Source organism: Platichthys flesus, chromosome 15 (assembly GCF_949316205.1).
Source record: "Platichthys flesus chromosome 15, fPlaFle2.1, whole genome shotgun sequence".
Lineage (NCBI taxonomy): Eukaryota > Metazoa > Chordata > Actinopteri > Pleuronectiformes > Pleuronectidae > Platichthys > Platichthys flesus.
In genome coordinates, this window is record NC_084959.1 from 6,386,329 (window position 1) to 6,412,906 (window position 26,578).

A 26,578-nucleotide genomic window follows, 5' to 3' on the forward strand; every position below is an offset into this window, starting at 1 on the left:
AAACAAACTTAAAAAACATTAATCAATCTAAAAACAAAATACTTCTAGACCCATGAAACGTGGACGTCATCCCAGTGAGAACATTATGATTGTGTGACCCTGTTTCATTTACAGTGCTGTGCAAGTTCACACCTCTCATGAACTAGTTCAAAGTTCAGTTCATACAAGTAAACATGAATAGTTCACGTTCATAGTTCACCATTTAAATTCTGAACTAGTTCATAGTTCAGTTCATTTCGTTTTAAGGTGGAAACTTAGAATGAAAGACTTGTTAAAGAAAACCTTATCCATCACTACCCCTTGCCTTTACTGTCGGAATGTGTTTCAGACAGTGTGTAAAAATCCCTCAGATAATAATAAGGTGCATCGGATCTCGGATGTAGTTGCTGAGTCTCTCTGCTTGTATGGCCTGCCCCTTTAAGGAACGTAGTAGTGTGTGACGTAGTGGACATTTTATTGCACATATATGAAATTAGGCAGGAAAAAGAATCACAGGATTAAATCATATAGCACAAATTACAAGTGGAATAAAGAGTGAAATAATAAACACATTTTTTAATAAATAATTAGTGTTTATGTATGTGGAGTGACATGATTACACAGCTCTACATACAATCGCTCTATAGGTGGCGCTGTGCCCTCGCTGGTCACTCGCACCCATGGGCTTCGGAGCTCCACATATTGGCGCCATTTTGGAGCTAGGAGGGGGAAGAGAGCTGCAGAGGAGGACGCGACTGATCCCGATTCACCGTAACAGGTAAGAGAAATGCACCGAGCCGCTGGATCGGGACGCTGCGGCGCTTTCCGGACGCTGCGGCGGAACGCGAGCCGCAGCCCGGGGGCGGTGATGTGTCCGCGGAGTGGCCCGGTTTCCCTCCCTCCTCCCCCGGGCAGCGAGCTGAAGCACAGCCCGCCTCGCTCGCCCGTGTTCCTCGGATGCCACGGCTCGATCCGCGGCGCTGCTCGACCTGGTCCTGCGGCGCAAAACCCCCCAAAACAATAGGATGGGCAACAGAATATAGGAGCCCACTCTTCTGACCCGGTGTCCCGACAGCTCCGGTAACAAGCGGCTTGGCTAGGTAGCTTTGCCGCGGTCGGGGGTGTCGGTGTAACGGCGGCTGAACCGGGCTGTTTTGTCCAGTGTCCGCCCTCTTGTCACTGAGATTGTTGCTGCTAATGCTAACGCTAACCCCACTGTGCGCACTAGCTAGCTGGCTAGCTGCAGCTAACTCGATTAGCCACATTACGGCAGCAAGGAGCCGGGCTGCACCGCGGTCCTCGGCCCTGACACGCTGCCCTACCACCACAATAAAGACCCGCACATCCACGCAGTGTTTCCCCCGGTCTGCGCTCTCTCCCCCCCGAGAAAATACCACCAATGCTAACAGGGACCCGGCTGCTGCTCGAAGGCTAAATATTGTCGCTGTGACTCCCAGCGTGGCTGTTCTTTTATTTTTTTATTGCAGAGACGTCGCCTCGTAGCGTAAATGGTTTATTCATCGGTTGATCGGCTGCGTCCTAGACACCACAGCCGGGTTTAGCCTCCTCCAGCCCGGGCTGTGGATCTCTGAGGGCTGCGCACATGGTTCTTGTTGTTTTATTCATAATAAGGTTTGCAAAACAACACCGGGGGTTTGGGGAGAAGCACAAAGACAGGAGGAGGTGTTCCTCTGGGCACAGCATGGGTCCAATGAAGTGAGGTCTGACATACTTCAGTCTGTTATTATTGATTATTGTCAGATGGTCAGTGGGACCAAGCTCCAGGGTCGTTATTACCTGGGTGCTTTGCATATTTACTGCTGTACAGCTCTGTAACTATTCATTATTCACACCCTTTAATTGTCATATTATATTGCTGCCTTCTCTTCTGATCCTGCTCTTGTACTTTGTTTACTTATGTTTATCTTTCTCCTTATACTCACAGTATTTCATCCATAACTTACTTTATCTTTCCTCTCACTTCTCTACTTACATCCATCATCACAGTTATGACACCAAAGCAAATTCCCTGTATGGGAAAACAACCTGATTGTGATTCTTAAATGATATCAAGATTAAAATCTAGTCACGATCAGTTGATGTTGATGATCATCAAAGTATTATTCGAAGTTTTCTAATAAGATTGTTGGTCCTGATGAGGGTTGTTTCTTTAGAGAATGATAAACAGTCTATAAACAGAAAAAAAAAAAAAATCAGATGCAGATCAATAATATGTCTGCACAGTTCATAAGTGTTCTAACAAAACATATTGAGCCTTTGTTATATGGCTATTGATGAAACTTGGTTTTTAGAAGTATTGATATTGTTCTATTGCCTAACTCCAATTTAAGCGCTATTAAAATAATAATATTTGGAATGGATAACCTACAACAAATTAATTTAATACGGCTTCATTAAAAAGCCAAATTGGAATTTAATATAACAACTCATGCCTGGCAAGTTTAAATTCAGTGTCTGAGCTTGTACATATTTTTCGCTATCTTTTATTAAATGGCTTTGCACACACACAAACACATTTCACGGATGAGTGTTTCATCAGGAATTGCGCTGTCATACTTCTGGTTGCAGTTAATGTTTCCTTCTGCTGGCTGCAGCCCAGAGACTTAACTTTTCTCTTTACTGAAAGAAAAACAGAGCAGAAGAAAAATTGTGTCTGGTCAAATTCTTTCTCTGCCAAAAGCCCCAATGGTAATTTAAGTGACTGTTTGGACTGGATAGTGGAGAGGAAACCAAAATGTCTGAGCAGCCTAATAACTGTAGACATGTGATTCAGCAGTGTTGCCTGTGTGTAGTTTGAGTGGGTTCTTAGAAGGTTTAACCACACTTCACTGTGTCATCTTAATAACCCTTGACTTGTGTTACGTCCTCTGCTTCATTGTGTACTTCTAACTGGGCTTCACAGACGGGTAGAGATTCGTTTGTTTGGTAAATGTTGTCTTATTTCATGTCATTGCCTCTGGGAGTAATCTGATGCTTCCCTTAGCTGTGGGCTTTCCTTCACACTGTGTTGGTGTCTTTGTGTGTGTGTGTCCCTGTGTGGAGGTCATAGAGCTCACTCGTACAACCCTCTGGTGTCCAGTGGTGTCCTTCCTCTGGTTGCTGCCTGTCGCACACTCTCCCCACTGGGTTGAAACCTGGGGGGTGTCAGTGTCAAGGTTCAGATTAGGTTAGGAGAGACGCGTTGAGTCTTCATATTTCTGCTGGCAGAGGTTTTTAAGGGCTAAAAGGGGCACACAGCAGGCGGATAGAAAACACTCAGTGGGGGGGGGATACATGTGTTCTGACAGTGATAAGGTAGTAATGAGTAGAGCGAGGCCCCTGTTCAGGATGTTTACCATGGGGTAGAGTTGGCCTGTGTGTGATCACTTGGTTCAGCTTCTTATTCAAAGGGAAAGTCTCCCGGATGGATGGTGCCCAGACCGTCCCTAAGTCGAGAATTACTCCACTTTGATTGGCCGCCAGAGCTCTCTGTGTCAATGCGGTAGATGGAGAGAGATATGGACTCAAATTTGGCAGCAGCTGTGCGGTGGAACAGAAGGTCAGAATCAAGCGAGCTGGCTGCCTGCCAGTGTCCAGTTTGTGCTTTTGGCTTTGTGAATTTGTGTGGGTGTGTTTGTGTATTTGTGTGTAAAAGCCAGAGTACAACTGCGGAAAATTGTTGGATTGCAATTAAAACTCAGTGTTGCAGTCTGGCCTCTAAATCAAAGCCACAAAGAGCCTTTGTCAGCCGGCAGACCTATTGACCCGCACTCCTTCACAATAATCAATTGTCCTTCAGAGATAAATGTGTTATGAGATAATCACAAACAAGTCTGTAGTCACACAAGTAAAGCCCGATCGTCTGTTCATTCATGTAAAAGCAGCTATTAGCAGTATACATGCAAGTATTTGGGTGGGTTTTGTGGGGTGTGATATTGGAGCAGGACAGAAACACCATTTATATGTTCCGCAGGCTCGAGTTCTGAGGCGTATTACACTTCAGTCAGTTTTGGTCATTAACCAGTGAAAGCCGACTAAGTGCCAAACTTGTCATATATGGCAGCCGGAGTGGAAAAAGACGGAGACAAAATTTACCTTGTGGGAAGTGCTGTCGTTGCACAGTAGTTCTACACTTCACTCTGAATTCTGCCAAAGGATCTGTCTAAGTCAGATGTTTATAAATGGTCTATAGTTTGTAATAAAATCAGGAGAAGACTAGAAGGACTTAGAGTAGAGGATCCCTCCATCAAGGCCCAGCGGTTTATGTTCATGTTTATTTATTCCAAAGGAACGATGCAAGTTTTCATCTGCAGGTCGATGGAGAAAAGGACGACACATGTATAAACAAAGAAGTACTTACACAGACGCTTAAACACAAATGGAACAGTTAGTACCTAGAGTACAAATAAATAGTGTATAAATTTACAATATGATGACATTAATGTCAATGTAAAACATATAAAGCTTAAACAAAAACACATAAACACAACAGTCCCCTTAAATTTAATTGAGCAGCACCGAATTGCACTTGCTCATAGTTATCTTCCTCCTAAATATGCCAAAGTTATTCTGTGGGAAATTGATGTAAATGTTGGAAAATGCCCGTCCTCTCAATTCCTGGATTTGCCCCCAAAATGTAATTGATGTGTTCCTCCTTGGTCCATGTCCCATCCTTCCAGCAGTTCTTTGCATAATCCTGTTGACAAACCAACCCAGAAACATAACCTTGCCAAGTTAAAAATGTAAATAAGCAATGTTATATATTCTCATTTGGAGCTTTCAGATTGTCACATAGTCTGGAAATAGCATTGAGTCGCACAAGAATACAATTTGTTTTGTTTTCCGCAACATATTTTTTTAGGGGGAAGAAACTGTTACTGTAAGACTCATTAAACCAGGACAGAAATGGAGCTGGTTAACAATCTGGAAAAAGAAGATGCAAGGTTCACAAACATCATCCGTTTTACAAAGCTGCGATGAAATAAGGGGCCATGAAGATGGTGTTTCTTGGGAGCTATTTTCAGGAAGTATTAAAATCCCTGATTGTCAGAAGTGGCTCACTTTGGTGCTGGTCAGGTCTTTACTGTACATCTCAGCTAATGACTAACATCCAGTGTGAAATACCCAAGTCCATTCCACGTTACAGCTGCTCAACATTAACAATGGTGTTTCTGTAAACCACACAAAAATAATCTTTTATTATTTAACCAGCCATGTGATTTCTGCATAGATGACTTGGATATAGATAATGATGACTTAATAAGAAGAAAACGCAGTAATAATTTAGTCTGTGAAACATTTCTCACCGGTTTCCACGAACTAAATGTGATATTTTCATCTTGCTTTAATTCCAACTAATTGACAAAAGCACAATTGTGTTCAGATTATCGTCATAATATACACAAAAAAAGAAAATCCTCACATTGAAAAGCAGTGAATGATAAAATAAATGTAATTAATTGCAGCCCTTACTTCAGTATTTCCAGGATGTGCTTAGAGATGAACTAAGAGACTCCGGCGTCGCGCTGCTTCAGCCCCGGTTGTCGCATTAATCACACGGTTGGTGGTTTGATCCCTATCTCCTCCGGTCCCCTTGTCAAAGTGTCCTTGGGAGAGATACTGATCTCAGAACTGTCGTCCTGGAACTCTCCTAGTGACAACTAACAAATCACCATAAAATTAAGTTTGTCAACAGCCTGTCGTCAACGTGGCTGACACGACCGCTGTCAGGCTGAATTTACATTATACAGGGTTGTGTGCCTATATATATTTAAAAAGGGCACCTGAGCATGGAGACACACACCTACACGCCTACACACCCTGACTCTGTGAAAATGACTGAGCCGTGCTGAGAGTAGTTTGTCTCTTTTTTTAATTTCTCAAATGGACAAAAAGCAGCCGCGAGGGTCAGGCGGTTCAGTTTGCTTGCAGAGAGCAGTGTGACTTATGTGGCCATGAGAGGTGCACTAGATCGAAATGGAAAATCAAAGCCAATTTTGCATTATATGAATGCCCCAAACATGAATCGGGTATAATCCTTGACAGGCTGTTGGCAGCAGTAATGAATTGTTGGAGATAATTATCGCCGCAGCGCGCAGTGAAAAGTCAATTCTGAATACAGCAATTTCAGTCTGTAGGAAGCGGTTACCAGGCTGCGAAACAGTAACCGCATTAGGAGAGATTTCCCCTGGGTTGCAAGTTGTTAACAGTGTTGATTGGCAATTCCTCTAAGATTTGGGGGTTTCCAGTCCTTGTTTTCAGCTCCTTCTCTCTTGCTCTCAGATGTTTCATAACAAACGTTCTCTCTCTCTCTCTCTCTCTCTCTCTCGCTCTCTCTCTCAGGCAGTGAAGAGCTAAAGAGGATGGCTCACTCTAAAGCTCGAGCCGCAGAAGGGAAGGTGACCTACCCCCCGGGGGTCAAGGAGATATCTGACAAAATCTCCAAGGAGGAAATGGTCCGCAGGCTCAAGGTTGGTGTCTTTCTTCCTTTCTGCAGCAATTATTAGTCATAATGTTTAAGTTTGGTTGTATAAATATTGAGATCCAAATGTTGCCTTTAAGACTCTTATATATGAGTAATTGACCAATGCATTATTGATATAAATATTTGATTGTTGTGTTTGCATGGTGCAACAGAACAAACTGATCTCTGTGCTCTACACTTATGGTTCCCAGGTTAGATAAACAGACAAACTCACTGATCTCTACTCTCTCCATTTAAAACCCCCACCCCTCGTCCAGATGGTTGTGAAGACCTTCATGGACATGGACCAGGACTCCGAGGAGGAGAAGGAGCTGTACCTGAACCTGGCCCTCCACCTGGCCTCGGACTTCTTCCTCAAACACCCAGACAAGGACGTCCGTCTACTGGTAGCCTGCTGTCTCGCGGACATATTCAGGATTTACGCCCCGGAGGCTCCTTACACCTCTCCAGAAAAACTTAAGGTACGTTCCCTTGCTCCATCAGAATTGCTCAGTGTTTTAATTACATAACCTAATTGCATCTTCCCTGGAGTAGGCCGTAACTTTGTGCAGCATGTGGCGGAAGACTTATAATGGCATGAATCTTTTTATAGATCATTGTAAACCAAGGCTGTTTGTTAGACAGACACAAATCATTACATGCATAATTGCTTCTTATTGTTTGTTCAGCTATTTTAAGTTTCTTCTATTGAAAGCTAGGCACATGACTACAACTTTGTGTGTGTGTGGAGCCTTCATTGTGTGTTTCTTTATCGTCCGCAGGACATTTTCATGTTCATCACCAGACAGCTCAAAGGACTGGAGGACACCAAGAGCGCACAGTTCAACAGATACTTCTACCTGCTCGAGGTGAGTGACTTTATCAAATCAAACTCCAGGGTTGAAACTGTGTGAGTCTGAATCCTTTGCCATTCTTCTTCCAATCGTTTGATGAGGTATCTCAAACTCAAAGAACTCTAATCAATGCATCACGACCTGTAGCTACAAAGTGAAAATGAAATTACAAACAAAGCATCTGCAGATTCAGAACTATGAAGCTAAATATTGATATATTGATTTTCCTGAAAATGTTTGACTTGATCTGATTTCTTAAGATAAGAGAACTTGGAAAACCAAACCACTCTGTTGTCGAGGATGTTACAGAGTTGTGTGACTTACTTCCTCAGTACAATCCCTTACTACACAGCTTGCAGAGAGCACATTAGATTTAGCCATTAAAGAATCTGCACCAATTAATGGCAGCTAACACAGTCACCCAGCAGTGATATTTATAACCAGTGAAACGGTCAGTAAAATGAGAAGCCTCCTACGTAGACGTGCTCTACATATCTGATCAAAAGCACATTTACAGATGAAAGGTTGGATAAGAGATGCATCACCAGTGGCCCTTAACAAATATGGATGTTTTGCCAGCTGGGAACTGTTTACTGAAACTTCACCAGAGTTTTATACAGGTCCCAAACCTGACTGATGATTCATAAAGAAGGCTCAGAAAAGCAGAACTTGTTAAAGCCTGATGTTGTTGTCACATTAAGCTGAAAAGAGAAAATCTCTGTGTTCCCTATAATCTGATTCAAAACATCAATGTAGGAGCAGGATATTTGAGTTTGGAAGCCTTAATGGTCCAATATGTCATTTTAACAGGTGCAATGTGGAAACCTGACGCCTTTAGTGCACACACACCTTGAGAGTGAAGCTTTCACAGAAGCAGAAGGCAACTTGTGAGCAGCTAAAAACAATGTAGATTAAAATTAAGGGGGGGAGGAGTAAAAGCAATAAAGATTTATATGGAGATTTAAATTTTACTGCGGAAAAAGATCTTCCTGCCAAACCATTATTATTCCAGGGTTAGGGTGAGTGATTTAAAAAAAACATATGATTGATGGGGAATTGTTAAACACAAACTGATGGAATGTAGGAAATGTAATGGATGAGTTCCATGGTAATTTAGGCCAAATCTCCTTGACACAGCCTCTCCTCAAAATCAATCCGAGCTTCATTGGGAATCTGTGTTTAAAAAGCTTTGTGGATGAAGGCGTCCAGTTTTGGGTTGGATGTGTTTTGTAACAACTTGTTTTTTCACTTTTGCTTTTCACTTAATTTAAACATGTTGATGCAAAATTTTCTCTCTCTGTGTTAGATGTAATCTACTGTTAGTCAGTCAGGGAAGAGAAACCAGTGGCGGCTGCTTTCTGCTGGTGAAGTGATCTTTTATTGAACGGGTTATAAATGGCAGCTGGGACACTTTCTCCCAAGGTTAACGTGGACCACTCCACCCAGTCCGGATTTCATTTGCTGTATGGGTTCCTGACCTTATGGTTCATTCTGTGCAAAGAAAAACACCGTCAGGTGTTTTATTTGAATTTGATCATTTTTTATTTTTCATAGTATTAACATCTCGAAATTCGCTCGCTTATGCAACCATGTGTTGAATTAATAATGTGGAAGACGAGTGTGGAGAAACAGAGGAAGCAGTGGTGACAACATGACACGCACTGTCTCTCCTGCTGTGCAACAGAAGCCTATTTGGTAGAGCTGAGAGATATGACTTCAAATCTATATAACTTTGGGTTACTTATAGGAAACATGTTTATATCTGCAGTTTAGTTTTCCATCTCCTCCAGGCTGCAGCATCATATCAAATGTTTGACTTCACTAGCCCTTCAAACAGCATCAGCCAAAATCCCTCAGTATTTTTATTTACTCTTACAGAAGTTGTTTGTGTATCTGAGTTTACTTGAGTCTATTCCCTCGGGAAATCAAAGCAAGTTGGGTCTAATTGGAAGCAAACATATTTTGTTTTCAAGTCGACTTGTATTTACTGTTTTTTGAATGAAGTTGAATGAATACTTTATCGTGTACGAACTGTTTCTATTATTAGAACCCCGCAGTGATTTTTTTTTTTTTTTTTTCTTTTTCCAAAGAAGCAGCGAGCAATAAATCAAACCACTTTTTGGACACGTTAAGTTCTGTAGAAGTCAAATGTCCGAATGTCCCTGAGAGTGAGACACACAGCTCTCTACTCTACTCTTAGTTTGCTGCCCAGACGGAGACAAATGTATCTTGTGCTTTTCTCTAGTAATTCATTTACAAGCAAATTTGTACCTGAAACATTCAAAACACAGCTGTCGACTTCTTAGTTTCATAAAACCTTAATTTCTATGAACCTTTTGATCTAAATACTGAATATCATCATTCAAAAACATAATGTTATTACAATGCCACATGTAAGAGGGCTGTGACTTGATCTACTTGGGAGAAGATGTCTCACTCTGTGGGTTTGTTGGAACTGAAAAAAAAGTTGTATAGTTCTGTACAATTCTCAGTTGTGATGTGGTGATAACTGACGAAGCGTTACTTTACTCAAACCGGGAACAATGACTTTCTGAACCGGCTTAAAGTGAGAAGCTGCAGCTGAAAGTGTTCCGCCCTGATTTGCTGATGATTGCTCGCTGTGGCACTTAGTGAGTCAGAGTCACTTACTGCTGCACGCCTGCACCCAAATCACATTTTTGCATTTTTATTCGATAATTATCATTGGCTTATGCAGCAGGATGCTGCGCTGCACAGTATAAACTGTTATAAACCACCTTTTATAGTAGTCGTTCAAAACGCCCAAAAAGTCTGTTCAGTCTGTTAAGACAGGATGTCACTGGTGCATCTGTTTCTGTCAGCTGGTCAACTGGTTTCCTTCACGTTCAGTCAGTGGTCTGCAGGGACAACACTGACACTTTTTGTAATGGATGCTATTTGCAGACGTGTTCAGACATTTGTATTTGACTGTTTGCCCATAATGTTGTCTTACTCAACTTGTCCCCGCTGAGTGTTTACAAGAACAGTCCATTTTACGGATTTGGACACGGCGGTCCTCCACCACCCTCACCGCACTCGTTCTCTCACCTTCCTAATTTGCATTTGCATTGTGAGTCGCATTGTCACTAACGTCCTGCCTCCTCTCTCATTGTTCAGAACATAGCATGGGTGAAGTCCTACAATATTTGCTTTGAGCTCGAAGACAGCAATGAGATATTCACCCAGCTTTACAGGACACTCTTCCAGGTCATCAAGTAAGTCGTTTTGAATCAAATCTTACATGGTCCCCCTTGTTCAGTGTTATTGTTCATATCTCTGTCTACATGTCCATGATGTGTTCAGCTGTGGCAGCCCTGAACATAACAGAATGAGCCTGTGTGGCCTTTTCTCCTTTCAGTACCTCAGGTTGTCTCTGCCGCTAGATCATGAAGCCAACCGACTGTGGTTGTTTCTCTTTGATTGCCCTCCCCCCCGTTCCCCTTTTCACCCTTTACCCCCCCACCCCCCCATTCTCAATTTCACCCCACTCAACACAACCTTCAGGGCTGAATTCTGCAGCAGTAGAGTTGGATCTTTGCCACTGGAACAAAGTGTGTTTGTGTGTGTGTGGGTCAAGGTTGTGCTTACACAATGGTCTTTTTATACAGGATGAATCTAAAGAACTCTGGTTCCCTTTTGAAATGTTTGCAGTGAGCTAGAAGGTGCAAGGGAATGCAGCCCTTTTGTGTGTGTGTTAGTGTGTGTGCGTGTAACTACAATTCAGTGAATGGTAGGTAATGAGACTAGTAATGCCTGGACAACAGTTGCTGAGATACAAATCTCTGTAATAAGCTTTGCCTCCCCCTCTGATGCAGATCATTATGATCAAGTACACCCACAGTGTAAGTGTATGTGTGTGTTCATAGTATCACAGTGAGTTTTCAGAAGGAGAAATTAAGTAAGCAAACATGAGTTTATACAAACCACTGCTTCCATCAAAGTAAATCTCAACCGTGGTGCACACACTGCAGCTTGTTCACCCAGCATAGATGATTTACACCCACAGATATATGTAGGAATATTTAATGTTGAATGTCATATTTAAAATAATGCAGTGATACCTGTCTTGCCCTTTGACCCTTCTTGCTCTGTTCCCTGTGTCCGTAGCAATGGCCACAACCAGAAGGTGCACATGCACATGGTGGACCTGATGAGCTCCATCATCTGCGAGGGAGACACTGTGTCACAGGAGCTGTTGGACACAGTGTTGGTAAACCTGGTGCCAGCACACAAGGTAACATGCACAAAGAGGCAGACATGACAGCAACACACATCCACAAACACACACTAAGTTCTATCATGAAGTTAAGATGAGAAACTGCTCCGTATTGGATGATGATCTGAATTGAGTTGAAAATCATCATAAGATCAAGGCCAACCTCATTTTCCATTCCCTGTAATTCAATGAGACCCCTGCAGGACACAAGTGGTATTGCAGTCTGTTCTATTGTTTCCGACCTGCTGTTTGTATTCACCTGTTGTTTTTCTCTCTGTCTAGAATTTGAACAAACAAGCTTATGACCTGGCCAAAGCTTTGCTGAAGAGGACTGCTCAGGCCATTGAGCCTTACATCACTAATGTAAGATTAACACACCCTTGTTTATTTTGTCTTAGTAGCTGGGTGGTGATTTTCTTCCTACATTTAATACTAGATACATTGCAATCATATACCTCCTCATCTGGTAAACTTTTAATGAAATTCAGTTTGCCACATGTCTCCTAACAAGAAGAGCAGGATACAAATTCAGCCACGGAACCAGGGCCACTCATGCTGTCATTTTCTTGGCAATGCAAGAGGCTCATATCAGAGCAAATGATAAAGCCAAATGATAGAGTGGATGTTAAAATCAGCTGTTAAACAGAAAACATTTGATTCATCCAAATATTAATGACCAGCCTCATCACATTTATCACCAACCCGCTTCAAAGTTGCATCAAAGGCAATGAACCAGGAGCCACATATCAAGAAAATCTAAAACCATTATTCCTCCCTCTCATTCTCCTTCACCAGTTCTTCAACCAGGTGCTGATGCTGGGAAAGACCTCGGTCAGTGATCTGTCCGAGCATGTGTTTGACCTCATCTTGGAGCTTTACAACATCGACAGCCACCTTCTGCTCTCTGTGCTGCCTCAGCTCGAGTTTAAACTCAAGGTAAAATCTCTCTTTCAGATAAACATCCAAGCCCTGTAGCTGTAGCTGTTTGTTTTTCTCTCTGAGCATTCTACAGTTACATTCAGTTCATAAGTAAAGCTAGAATAGCCAAGGATCCTCTTAGTTTTAATCAAGCTGCAACAAAGTTTTATCATCAAGATCCATTCATTCTTCTCTGGGAAATTGGTGAAAATGTAAAGTTTCATTTAAATCTGTCCAGTAGTTTGTGTAAGCCTGCTGACAAACAACCAAACAAACAAACCAACCTACAGAAGGACAGGGGAAAAAAAACATAATCTCATCTGCAGAGATAAAAAACGTCATTAATCTTGTGTTTTGCTCTAACTCAATTGCTCGTACAGAAACGGAAGCAGCAGCAATACTAATGCTGATATTGATGTTTTTGAGTTTATCGACGCACCAGACTAAAAATCTGAATTCTCCGACTCATTAACTGCAGAAATGCACATTTTCTCTTCCCTGTGTAGGTTTGTTGTTTCATATTAGAAAGATAAGGCAGCCAGTCAGCATAATGTTGCCTCTGCAGTGTCTCATCAAGGCATCCTGCTGATGGATAACGCACATTAACTGTTCTGTGGGAGCGTAGATCACTGCTGCCTCCTCAAAATAATAGCTGCGATAAAATCTCTCCCCCACAGACGACACAAGCGCACTCTGTCTCGCTCATTCTTTCTCTTACCTCCGCTCTTTTCATCTTTCTCCCGTGAAAGTAAACCAGCAACACTCCTCTCACTCCCTCCTCACTACAATCCTTTCTTCAACCTAACTCTTGTCCTCCTTTGTCTCTGCTTCTGATTGTCTCTGCCGTTTCCTCAACTTCACTCCTTTTTGTCCTATAGAAAAAACATTGCCCAAGAAACCGCAGCCTCTCTGTGATATGGAAAGATGAATGTTTCCAGTGGAGTTAATGTAAATGACTTGGCGTGTGCAATCCACAAACTCTGTGCATGATTTCTCTCCTCCGCTGTGTCTCTGCAGAGTAATGATAATGACGAGAGGCTGCAGGTGGTGAAGCTGCTGGCTAAGATGTTTGGAGCCAAGGACTCTGAGCTGGCTGCGCAGAACAAACCACTCTGGCAGTGTTACCTGGGCAGGTGGGTTTCAGAGATGTGGCAATGACAACTGCAAATCCATGTAAAAGTCTTTAAGTGCCTGTGTTTTGATACTTTCAGAGACGTGTCGATTTGTAACCGTTATTGTTTCACATTAGTCAGTTTTTATTTGTTTAAACAACAACATTTTGGAAGATGTGTTTGCTATATTTACTTTGGGATAAGCTTGTTTTGTGTCTCTTTTATGAGTTTATGACTTTATTACATTACAAATATAGAAATTTGTTCTTGTGAGATTCTGGTGCTTCATTCACACTAACCTCTAGTTTTAAAATGCATCACTGTTGCCATATGTAGGCCTGAGCTGATGTCCAGAGTACTACCAAAAACTCAGGAAGGGATTTGTAAACGCAGTGGCTTTTCCGACAATACCCCCACACTCCCTACCAAATTGGTTCTTATCAGTCATGACTCTACCAGCAGCGGTGAAGGCAAAACACTTACTGTCAGAAACAGCTCCACCTCATCGTCCGCTCGAGAACAGAAATCCCTGCTCTTACTTTCACCGTGGCTGTTCCTCATCCGTAATGTTGTCTGTAACAAAATAAACAAACTGCAGAGTAGACAATTTGCTTCCTGTTTACACCGACATGCTGAGTGAACATGAATGGTCATGGTATATGCGTTTTCAGATGGGTCAGTGTTAACAGGTTATTTACATTATGGAGCTAAAAACACAGCTCGTTTCAGTTCTGAAACGCTGTAAAATGAAAACATTAGTGTGGATGAAGCCTGAATGTGTGTGTATACAGCAGATATGCTCAAGGCTGTTTGTGTTTTTTTGCCTTGTAGTTGCTATCAGTAAAGTTTGTTTGTTTTTCTCCCCTGCAGGTTTAATGACATCCATGTGCCTATCAGACTGGAGTGTGTTAAGTTTGCCAGTCACTGTCTCATGAACCACCCGGACCTGGCCAAGGACCTCACAGGTAAATCAGCTGATATCAACTGACTTCTGGGCACATTTTTGGGAATACCTGCTCTTATGTAAAACCGGTTTAAAACCCATTGAAATCCCTGCAGCGAGTCTGGGTGTATAATTCAGATTGAACGTGAAGCAGTCGCCGGGTATTTTCTCTGTGTTGAAAGAGTCTGTTTTGTTTTTTTCTTTTCTCACATCCCACTCGTTTGTTCCTGTGTTTCTCTCCCAGAATACTTGAGGGTCAGATCACATGACCCAGAGGAGGCCATTCGCCATGATGTCATCGTCTCTATAGTAACCGCGGCCAAGAAAGACTTGTCTCTAGTCAATGATGCCTTGCTCAATTTTGTAAAGGAGAGGACCCTGGACAAAAGAGTAAGACTTCTCAGCCTTAATATGAGTAATCCTCATCTAATTTTCAACACTACCTGTCAGCACAATGTTCAAGAATAAAGAATTGTGCAATATGAGGTGTCTGGTAACCAGGAGGAAAGCCCATAGTTGTGTTACGGTTCGATTCCTCTTCCTCAGCCTTCCTGCGTGTTTCAGTGATTGGGTCTAATTAATTAATGAAGCTGCCTCTCTGCTTTATTAGATGATGTAGTTTGTGGTATTTCTCATCTTTTCGCCTCCTGTTTTCAGCGTAGATTTTATTATACATCCCAAATTTGTGTCATATTACATTTAGCTGCATGTTGGACTGTTTTATCCACTTTGTGGCAAATCATGGCTGTGTATAAGTTCTCACTTTTTTCTTCTTGTGCTGACACATGAAATTTCCTTTCGGGGAAAACTCCTTCCCCCCCCTCGTCTTACAATCCAACATTTGATACCGAGACATGTGGTGTGTTTAGCTAACTCGACCATCCCCGCTGTGCTAATCTGGGGAGGAGGGCTGTTCATTCCTAAAGGACTGCTGCATGTTTGGCAAGAAATAGCTTTGTTTCTGTTGTGCCAAGTCAAGCAATATAACTTGTCAACAATATATAGGGCTTTTTATCTATGTAGTGTTTACATCGATCCTGCAGCCCTGCTTTATTAAAGCGATAGTTATCTTCTAGGGTTTATGACCAATGTAGAAGCCAATAAAGCTCAGATTTAACTAGTTGTCTCTGTTTGTCTTCCTGTGTTATCAGTGGCGTGTACGTAAGGAAGCCATGATGGGTCTGGCATCGATCTACAGGAAGTACTCACTGCAGGGAGAAGGAGGCAGGGAGGCCTCTAAACAGATCTCGTGGATCAAAGACAAGCTTCTTCATATCTACTACCAGAACAGCATTGATGACAGGTATGTGTGCGCATGTGTTTCTGTCAGTTGTCATAAAAGTGTAGGAAAGTCAAAGCACCCCATTGAGGAAGTGTTTCCAAGTATTTAAATCTGTTTCCTAAAGATGCTGGTTATATTCTATACGCTTTGAGATTCATGAATTCTTGAATCATCGCTTCATATTTAACTGGAAGATTTGGTGTTTGTTATTCCACCAACATGGAGAACCTGCAGTAGCTCTCCGGGGTCTGTTGAAAGTCATTCTGTGAAACGTCAAGTCAATGAGCCATGGAGAGGCAAAGTGGGAACCTCTGCAAAAAAAACAACAAATTCACAAAGCTCAGTTGTTTCAGATGTAACATCAGAGAAATGCTTGAAGGTGCAGTTACTCTCTGAATGACTCTTTGCAGGGGAGCTGCTCGGCTGCCAACAGGAAAATCCTGTATTGTAACAGGCAGTTCCAGAGTGTGTGAAATTGTGTGTAACTGGAGCTTCCAAAGCTTCTCCTCCTGAGGTTTTTTTTCCGCTATAGGCTTTTACTGAGTGCTGCGCTGTCGTATGGTTGCTCCCCTTTGCAGCTCTGGCAAACCATTCATTGCTGGTTGGCATAAAATGCATCAATGCACAAGCACAGGAATAATGCCACAGAAGCCAGATTTAAAAATGCTGCTGGTCTACTGCTAAATACAGGGAGATGTACTCTGCTCTGATGGGCTTCATCAGCATTTTGTGAACTCATCTGGCGACGGCTCACAGATGTTGATTTATTTTTAAAACTCCCGTACTTTAAATCTCCAGCTTTTAATAAGGGCGGTGTGGCCTAGGGGGTAGAATGGTTATTCTCCAACAAGAAGGTTCAATCCCCACTCTTCCCCATCTGCATGCCGAAGTGTCCTTGGCAAGATACTGAACCCCTAAATGGCCCCATCATAAATGTTGGGTGTACTAATTGTAAGTCCCTTTGGACAAAAGCGTCAGCCAAATGACATGTAATGTAATGCAATGTAAATTTGTTTCCCTGTGTGTTTAGGTTACTGGTGGAGCGCGTCTTCGCCCAGTACATGGTTCCTCACAACCTGGAAACCTCAGAGAGGATGAAGTGTCTTTATTACCTGTATGCCACCCTGGACACAAATGCTGTCAAGTAAGTTTCTCTCACTCACACACACACTTTTAGGCATTGGATTAAAATAGACCTGTTCATTTAGTTGATAAGTGAAGATTTAAAAAACGAAATATGTTTTTAATGCCAAAATCAGCAAGTTGTTTAAACTTTGATAAACCCAGTTAAAAGAGGTGATTGATTCATTTCCCTTTTGTCAGTAGAGGAGTTTGCCTTTTTTAGTTTTTTTCCCGAGCTGCGTCATGTTCGACGTCACAAATTCACTGAGCACTGAGGCGCTCGCTCACCTCATTGTCCTGCCAAATTGGCAGGTTCACCCCTGTGTGTCATTTCCATTACTGCTGATCGGAGCCAGGGCTGATTGTGTGTCCTACACACTCATTTGACCCAGAAGCAAATTCTGATCGTTTCCATGTGCAGGTTTTTTGACAAGTGGAAATGGGGTTTTGGAAACAATATAATAATTTAATCTATAAATAACTTATTTTTGAATAACTCATCTAATGGTTAGGAATAGTAATACACTTCTTACTCCCTTGTGCTACTACAACACCTCATCCACATTTGTTGTCCAACCTTTTGTTTCCTCCTCCTCCTCCTCCTCCTCCTCCTCCTCCTCCTCCTCGGTGCCTCAGAGCTCTGAATGAGATGTGGAAGTGCCAGAATCTGCTGAGACATAACGTCAAAGACCTTCTGGACTTGGTTAAAAAGCCCAAGGTAATTCTGATGCTTCTATAAAAGCAAACAGATAAATGAATGTACCCTCGCCTTGTGTTTCTAATCTTGTTTTTGTTGTTTTTGTTATTCATCGTAGTCTGAAGCATCCAGCAAAGCTGTATTTGCCAAAGTCATGGTGATCACAAGTAAGTGATTTAAACAAGCAACTATTGGTTTGAATTAAAGGCTTACTAATTTAAGGGGGGGAAATCTGAGACTGGAAGACCTTACCCCTAATAAGCTTTGAATCCTGCGTGTCTAAAGGGAACCTGCCGGACCCGGGTAAGGCCCAGGACTTTGTGAAGAAGCTGGCTCAGGTCCTGGAAGATGACGAGCGGATCAGAGATCAGTTGGAAACCTTAGTCAGTCCCACCTGCTCCTGCAAGCAAGCGGAAGTTTGTGTGGTGAGTTACTGTGAGAAATTCTATCACCTCCTGAATAGTTTCAGTCTCATATTTTATCTGAGAACAATATTTCCATCTCTCTAAATTTGTTTATTACTGTTTGAACATTAAATCATTATTTTAAGATACATGTGAAATTTTATATTTTCATTATCACAAAGCATGTTGGCAGCTTGGATTCATAGTTATATAAGAATGTCAGCAATAACTAGTTTACGTTATTGGTACCAAAAGGTTAAGAAAAAAACTATTTCAAACTACCTATGTAGATTATCTAATTTCACCATCTTCTGTGTCTTTGCTCAATATGGTCACTACATTTTCGTGGTACACTAGTATTTTAAGTTAAGTAGAGTTGTTATTTTACTGTAAAAAAATTACAACCAAAATTACAAACATGAAATCCTTCAATCTCACATAGGGCCATCAGCTTCTCTTCATTACAGATTTAGATTTTTTTTTTTATACCAATATTCCCTTTTAATTATTTCTATATTTTATCTTCAGAGAGACATCACTAAAAAGCTGGGCAGCCCCAAACAACCCAGCAATCCCTTCCTGGAAATGGTCAAGTTCCTGCTGGAGAGGATTGCCCCTGTACACATCGACACAGAATCCATCAGGTACAGTCATATTAACTCAGGGAGGACAAATGGCCGTCAAGTTGAGATTGAGTCGTGCACTATTTGACCTTCTTTCATCTCTTCTATCATCCATCAGTGCTTTGGTAAAACAAGTGAACAAATCGATAGATGGAACAGCGGATGATGAGGAAGAGGGCGTTCCCACTGAAGAGGCCATCAGAGCAGGACTGGAACTGTTGAAGGTAGAAATGGCAGCTGGATACCACTTTGTATCAATGATGAATATATGATGTTGGAACTCATTTCATATCGCTCCATTTAACTAAATGGTTTAAATTATAGGCTCTGTGTTCTGATCAGTTTTGCTGCTGCAGAGTCAGAATGAATTGAGGTCTAAATATTATAATTGTTTTCTCTATTGGGGTTGAGTGAAATAATTAGAGAATGACAAACATGAAGAAAATGAACATCCAGTAATGGAACGTGCTGTCCTGCAGGTTTGCCCTGGGAGTGGAGCCAGCAGCAGTCACTGTAGTCATGAAAACATATTTGTCACATTAATAATGATGGCCTGACCACGTGTCCCATCTTTCCTGCGAGTTTATTTTCACCCCCCTCTTCAGAGAGTAAGGATCCTTATTCATCAGGAGTCGTCTGGATGTTTGAGCTGTCGTTGGTCCTCTCCACAGGTGCTGTCGTTCACACACCCGGTGTCGTTCCACTCCGCGGAGACGTTCGAGTCCCTGCTGGGATGTCTGAAGATGGACGACGAGAAGGTGGCCGAGGCCGCGCTGCAGATCTTCAAGAACACCGGCAGCAAGTTGGAAGAGAGTTTCCCAAACATCAAGTCGTACGTTTCCATCGCCCCACTGATGTTTAGAGGAGGATGTGTGCAGTCACACTCCAGCATTCAGTCACACAGACAAATCCCTGCTGGAAACCACACTGCACTCTGTAAGTTAACACTATTCTTACTGCTGGGTTTTAAACGTGTTCTCCTCTCCTGCTCCCCCTAGTGTTTTACTGCCGGTACTGCAGGCCAAAGCCAAGAGGGGCCCCCCTCGCCAGGCGAAGTATGCCATCCACTGCATCAACGCCATGTTCACCAACAGAGACACACACTTCGCCCAAATCTTTGAGGTCAGTCAGTCTCATCTTTTTGTCTTTATACTTTTTAACATGTGAAATCAAAAACCACCACAAACTAATCAGCCGTTATAGCATTTTCATTTGTATTTTTTGTGTATTATTTAAAAAAAATAAAAAGGATTCCCACCCTTAGCAAAACTCAGTTTTGACTTCATATGATGTTATCAGGAAAACAGTGAAAAAACTGAACAGTGTCTTTCTGACCGTGACGTGCAGACATTCTGTTGATTCTCCATCAGTCAATGAAATGTTACATGCTTCCACAGCCTCTGCACAAAGGTCTGGACCCTGCAAACCTGGAGCAGCTCATCACGCCTCTGACCACCCTGGGTCACCTCGCTCAGCTGGCCCCAGAGCAGTTTGCCGCGCCGCTTAAATCTCTCGTTGCCAATTTCATCGTGAAGGATCTGCTCATGAACGACAGGGTAAAGCACGTGATCTTTTGTTTTGGTGAAAGCCTGAATCGATACTGCTCTGAGCTCCTTGGACAGATTTATGTCATGTGATGTCAGGTTTTTACAGTGTTGTTGTTTTTTTGTAGATTCCAGGCAAAAAGACGACCAAACTTTGGGTTCCTGATGATGAAGTATCTACAGAGACTCTGGCCAAGGTCAGCAGTGAACTCTGTTTTTCCTGAACATTAATTATATAAATTTCCATATCATCATAATCTGGTTTTATATGGTTTCTGACCTCTGACCCTCCTCTGTTCAGATCCAGGGAATAAAGCTGATGGTGAGGTGGCTGCTGGGAGTGAAGAACAACCAGAGCAAATCAGGCAACTCCACCTTGAGGATGTTGACTGCTATTCTACACAGTGACGGGGACCTGACTGAGCAAGGCAGGATGGGGTAAACGATAAAGCCTTTTCTTCTTCATTAGACAAAGTGTTTCTAGAGCAGCTCAGAGAAACGTTTGTTTCCAGATTAGAATCATGTCATTTCCAGTGAAGCGCTGGGTTTTGGGGTATTGTGGAGCCGAGGGGACACAGGGGATTTAATCGTAAGCACATTTTCAGAAGTATAAAGAAATCTTTGTCTCTGTCTCCCTCCTCTCATCCTCCAGTAAACCAGACATGTCGAGGCTGCGGCTGGCAGCGGCGTCCGCCCTGCTGAAGCTGGCACAGGAGCCCTGCTACCACGAAATCATCACACTGGAGCAATATCAGCTGTGTGCCCTCGTCATCAATGTAAGAGCTGCCTCATATCCCCTCTTATTCCAACATTTTTTTATTTGCATCATAGTTTGGATTTCTATAGTTTGGATTTTATATTGTTTTTAAATGATGCATTACTCAATCGTTCTATGAACCCTTTCAATGCTTCCTCCTCCTCCTCATCATCATCATCATCATCATCATCATCATTGTCTTTGTTTTGTCTCTGCTCCACAGGATGAGTGCTACCAGGTGCGGCAGTGTTTTTCCCAGAAGCTCCATCGTGGCCTGTGCCGCCTCCGGCTGCCTCTGGAATACATGGCCGTGTTCGCTCTGTGTGCGAAGGACCCCGTTAAAGAGAGGCGGGCTCATGCTCGCCAGTGCCTGGTGAAAAACGTCAACATTCGCCGAGAGTATCTCAAGCAGCATGCGGCACTCAGCGGTAAAGATAAAACATCACATGACAGTTGTTGTTTATTGTTTGAAGCAGCTGAAAGAAAGTCTGTTGCATGAAATTTTAAACTTAGTACAGTTCATTGTAAATGTTTTAGATACTAAAAGCAAAGATTCTTTTGAAAATAATGACCCTGACCAATCAATCTTTATTAATTACCTTGCAACCAATAGTAGAGAAAAACTTCAATCAATCATCTTGCCAGTTATTCTGTGTCTAGTTTCTAATGTCTCTTTATGTAATGTCAGACTGGAGATCAGATCTCGATAGATGCTACACCATCTGTTGCAGGATTGTGTAACGAATAACAATCTGAAGCTCTTGCAACTCACCATAACAAAGAGGCTGGGATAAGAATTTTCCCGTCATAGCCCTGTTGTTATGAGGTAAAGATTTTAATATTTACCCCGTGTGCTCCACAGACAAGCTGTTCTCTCTGCTGCCGGAGTACGTGGTGCCCTACACCGTCCACCTGCTGGCACACGACCCCGACTACGTCAAAGTGCAAGACATCGAGCAGCTCAAAGAAATTAAAGAGTAAGTAGTGAATGACAAAGTTCTGGTTGCTGATTTAAAAAGGTCACAAAAGAATAATATGACCCCCCCCCCCCAGTTTGTTTTCTGCCGCTACTGTTTTATTATTTCCATTATTCATACATTTCATCTCCAAGAGCTTCAAAGGCAAATGCTAACAATCATGGCTGCCCGGTATGCTGATGTCAAACCTCTCCTCCCTGTCAGGGCTCTGTGGTTCGTGCTGGAGATCATCATGGCCAAGAACGAGAACAACAGCCACGCCTTCATTAGGAAAATGGTAGAAAACATCAAACTGACGAAAGACGCCCAGGCCTCCACCGATCCCAAAACCAACGAGGTACACGCGACAAGTTCATCTACTTTAAATACATTTATAATATACAGACTGTTTATATAAATGCCATCCTGAGTATCCTCCTCCTAACTAGACGTGTGTGTGTGTGTGTCTCTCCTCTACAGAAGCTCTACACAGTGTGTGACGTAGCCATGAACATTGTCATGTCGAAGAGCACCACCTACAGCCTGGAGTCTCCGAAGGATCCGGTGCTGCCCTCACGCTATTTCACCAAACCCGACAAGGTTGGTACTCCCTGGTATATATTTTCCTTCTTGTGGTAGCCAATAGGAGCCTGTGTGTACACACTGGTGTTTTGAGTTTACTTCCTGGGCTTGTTTCCAGAGGAATGATCACATTGTGACTAATGACGTTGTTTGGCAGAAAACCCATCTTCTCATAATCCTCAGCATGTGTTTGATTTTGGAGGTGGTTGTTGTTGTTCTCTTTCAGAATTTCAGCAACACAAAAAACTATCTCCCACCCGAGATGAAGTCACTCTTCACACCAGGAAAGGTAAGCCTAATCAAATCTCTTTGTATTGTTGTTGTTTTTGTGTTTTGTTGAAGGGAACTCATTTCTGTTAAACTCTTCTCGTCTCCTCCAGCCCAAGTCTGCAAACGTTCTGGGGGCAGTTAACAAGCCGCTGGCGTCAGCAGGGAAACCGATCCAGAGTAAAGCTTCTCGCATGGAGACCGCCAGCAACGAGGACTCCTCGTCAAACCCCGGCTCCCCACAACGCAGCAAGACCAGGTAGAAATCACATAATACCATAAACATCTGTCTAAAGGCAAATCCAAGTTCAGACCCTGATGTCAGCCGGTAGTCAGCTCTGAATCCAGGTGCAAGGAAACGGTCTCACAGCACCGAGAGTGAAGCTGTTCACTGAGTTATGCACATAGGTTATGAAGGACTAAAGAAAGAAAAGGTGTCTGCAGCATCTTGTCGCTCTTTTTGCACCTCGAGTTACATTTTTTTTTCTCTGCTGTGTATAAACTAGTAATGATTGAGTGATTCTTGTATTTCAGACTCGAGAGCACAGAAATGGATCAAAGTGAAAACGAGGACTTCAGCCTAAAAAGAGCTGACAGCACCGACAAGGTATCACACCTCATCATATATACTGACACTGATTTGACTGTAATTCATTAACAGCTTCTAGGTTTTCTTTTCATGCTCTTTAGCTGCTTCATAAGTGAAAGTTATTTTTGTTTATCAGAGTGAAAATGATCATCAGCGTTTTCTTGATAATGTTCTATCATGTGTATAAACATCTCCTGACAGCTTCATCAACCATCCTGAAACAATCACTCATTTGATCTTTGGTGTCTCCAGCTCCAGTTAGAAAGTTATTTTTATCATATTAGCTGTAATTTCGTTTTTATTACAGTTAAACAATTGGGTTGTTTTGTACAATTTGATCATAAACTTCAAATCTTGTGAAACTATAACGTTATAACCGATGAAAACATGACATTTCCCTGATGGTTTTACTGTTGCTGCACAAATAAACATGAGACATTATCTCACAGAGTGTCTTGGCACAAGTAGACGCGGGTGTGTTGCTGTGATCCAGTGAAGTGTCGCCGGTCATAAACCCTTGTGTCTCTGTGTTTTGATTCCACTGAGCAAACACCAGCTGGATAGAAGTCAAGATAGGATCAGCAAGAACTCTGTGTGTCAACTGTCGCACATAACAGGCTCCACAGCAGCTGCATCGCCCTTTTGTCTTTAGTTTAAGTTCAACAATCCTCCACAAATATAAATTGCATACATTGATTTTAACTGTCGTCTTCATTACAGGTATTAAAAAATCATTCACACATTCTGCAGCAGGAAGCCGGTCGTCAACCATTTTCTTTTGTCTCTTTCACAGGATATTGAAAAGCCCCGGGGCCGCAAGCGTGGCGTGGCGTCCAGCGAGGACCAGGACAGCAAACCAAAACGTGGGCGCAAGAAGGCGGTAGCCAACACGACCACGGCAGCCGAGACGGAGGAGCCGTGGGACGAGGACAATCGGCCGGAGGACGAACAGAACAGCCCGCCGAAGAAAGGACGCAGGGGCCGGCCTCCGAAATCCGCCGCTGCCAGTCAGGACACACCGGCAAAGGGGAAGAGGGGGCGAAAGAAGGCAGCTCCTCCACCAGAGGAGGAGGAGGAAGAGGAGGAGGAGGAGGAAGAGGACAAGGTCGACGAGGAAGCAGCAGCAGCAGAGGAGGAGGACGTTGAGGAGGAGGAGGACAAGAGCAGTGAAAATGTGGAGGTGAAGACCAAAGTGGGAAGACCAACCAGGACGCCGCGGCGATCACAAGGGTAAGAGACAGAAAACCAGTCGTCTGTCCAGTCACTCAGTTCCACTCCTAATAATTCAGATCGATTCCTGTCAGTCAGATTCCGTCTTGACTCTTGTTTTCCTGTGTGAACAGCTCGGAGTCCACAGAGTCGACGCCACAGAAGAGGAGAGGACGTCCGCCCAAATCAGCTCAGCCGCCGGCCAAGAAACCAGCGTAAGAGGCTCAATGATGTGATTTCATCCACACGACCTCGGTCCTCCTCCATGTTTGATTTATTGCTCTGTCGTCACGTTAAATCACACAAGTTTTTCTGTACTCCAGGTCAGAAGGTGGCGGTAGAGCTTCCAAAAGTTGTTTGCAAACTGCCATTTAATAAAAACTGTAGAAGAAGAATCTCACTCTTTTCTGTCAGATTCTAACTATCTAGTGTTTGCTCTTACGCTCTGGATTAATCCTCCAGTGTGTGTTCTGATGATTAAAGATTACAAATCACTTATTTCAATACTTTTTTGAAATCAGTCGAGAGTTTAAAATCTTCTGGTGTGCAGCAGCAGCAGCAGCAGCGTTCATTTCCTGTTTCATCTGCCGGAGCTGCCTCTGTCTAACATTAAGCACTGTGACAAAAAAATAACTGTTGAGTCAGGCTGCAGCCTCGTGCCCATGTGGGCGGTGCTGATGTGTCATCGTCATGTTTTTACACGATGTGTTCCTGCCGCATGATGAATTGTTCTGATTGAGTTTGTGTCCCCTCGTAGTCGTGGTGGTCGATCAAAGGCAGCTGCTGCTAAAGAAGACTCTGAGGAAGAGGATGAAGAAGAAGAGGAGGAGGAGCAGGAGGACGAGCCAACACCGAAGGTACAGAACGGATCACATGCGTCATTTCAGGGAATTCTGGGTCTTAGACCAAGAAGTACAGAGAAGCTTAAAAACCCAGAGTTTTCACTTTGTTTGCTGTTGTTGTTGTTGTTTTCCATCAGGGTCGCAAGAAGGCAGCGGGGCGAAGAAGATGAGCTCAAAGAAGAAGACTCTGAGTCTACTCTAAAGTCGTGGACGAATGACGTGGCAAAGAAAAAACATGGACATTGAACTTTTTAAACTTTTCATACGCCGATGCTCCCTACTGTTACACAAACTCCCACACTTGCATATACCACACGCACACAGCATCAGTACATCCAGTGTCATCAGCTGTGGTTTGTTGCATTGTGTCGCATTGTGAAGATGTCCGCCACGTTAGGTATAAATGGTTTTAACAGAAAAACGGCAAAAAAGATCACGCTCTTGTAAATAGTCTCTCGTGTCTGTTCCATGTTCTGTTGTTGTGTTCGATGCTGACTGGGGGGGGGATGCTGCAAAGCCTTTACCCACCAATATCATAATTATTATAATTATTATTATTAAAATGCTCCCATTAAGCAGCGTTGCTTATCAGACTTCCCTCTGTGTCCCACTTTTAAAAACTGATTGAGATTAACCATTATACCTTTTTTTTTGTGACCTTAATTGTGTCATTTTACCTTGAAAAAGAAATCATCTGTTTTTGTTTACAGCTCTGTATATTAATACGTTTTTTGTTTGTTGGTTTTTTTACCTAAAAAAAAGCTAAAAAAAAATTGTCAGAAACCTGTCCCAGCGTAGAGTTGCCTCTAAAATCGATTTGTAGTGTGCGTCTCATTTTTAGGTTTGTGTTTACCGGTAGACAGAAGTCCTGAGCAGCCGTGGTTGTAGTTTTACTGCTGATTTAACATCCACCCAGTCACATCCTCCGTTGTATCAATATAATTCTCTATAAAACCTGACACGCTCCACTTCTCTTTATTTCACTTGTCTTCACTCGTTCTTGTCGCCGGGATTCCTTCAGATGAGACGCTGAAGGAATCTGGTGTTTTTCTAAACACCGGAAATTTAGTTTTAGCTTTGTCTTAATTGATCAACAACTATAATTGGTTCTTACTTTTTAAACACGCTGTGCAATCAAAACCTGCTTAAATTGTTAAAAAAGCTTGTATTAGAAGCTGATAATGATTTTTTGGGGGGCTGG

General features: G+C 42.7%; 1 protein-coding gene across 1 annotated transcript; it reads left to right on the top strand.

The window, feature by feature from the left end:
* Window positions 1–636: 636 nt before the first annotated feature.
* pds5b (PDS5 cohesin associated factor B) lies at window positions 637–26,336 on the top strand. Its single transcript, XM_062406384.1, has 35 exons — window positions 637–757; window positions 6,322–6,449; window positions 6,721–6,924; window positions 7,225–7,311; window positions 10,432–10,529; window positions 11,422–11,548; window positions 11,813–11,893; window positions 12,326–12,466; window positions 13,466–13,581; window positions 14,431–14,525; window positions 14,748–14,893; window positions 15,655–15,806; window positions 16,816–16,929; window positions 17,544–17,625; window positions 17,723–17,771; window positions 17,890–18,029; window positions 18,537–18,652; window positions 18,750–18,855; window positions 19,303–19,463; window positions 19,630–19,753; window positions 20,029–20,187; window positions 20,304–20,372; window positions 20,477–20,613; window positions 20,828–20,951; window positions 21,156–21,360; window positions 21,795–21,909; window positions 22,114–22,246; window positions 22,369–22,488; window positions 22,697–22,759; window positions 22,851–22,996; window positions 23,272–23,344; window positions 24,120–24,556; window positions 24,670–24,750; window positions 25,293–25,392; window positions 25,515–26,336. Exons 2-35 carry the CDS (start codon window positions 6,342–6,344, stop codon window positions 25,545–25,547), a joined length of 4,242 nt encoding a protein of 1,413 aa, XP_062262368.1. The 5' UTR covers window positions 637–757; window positions 6,322–6,341; the 3' UTR covers window positions 25,548–26,336.
* The last annotated feature ends 242 nt before the right edge of the window (window positions 26,337–26,578 follow it).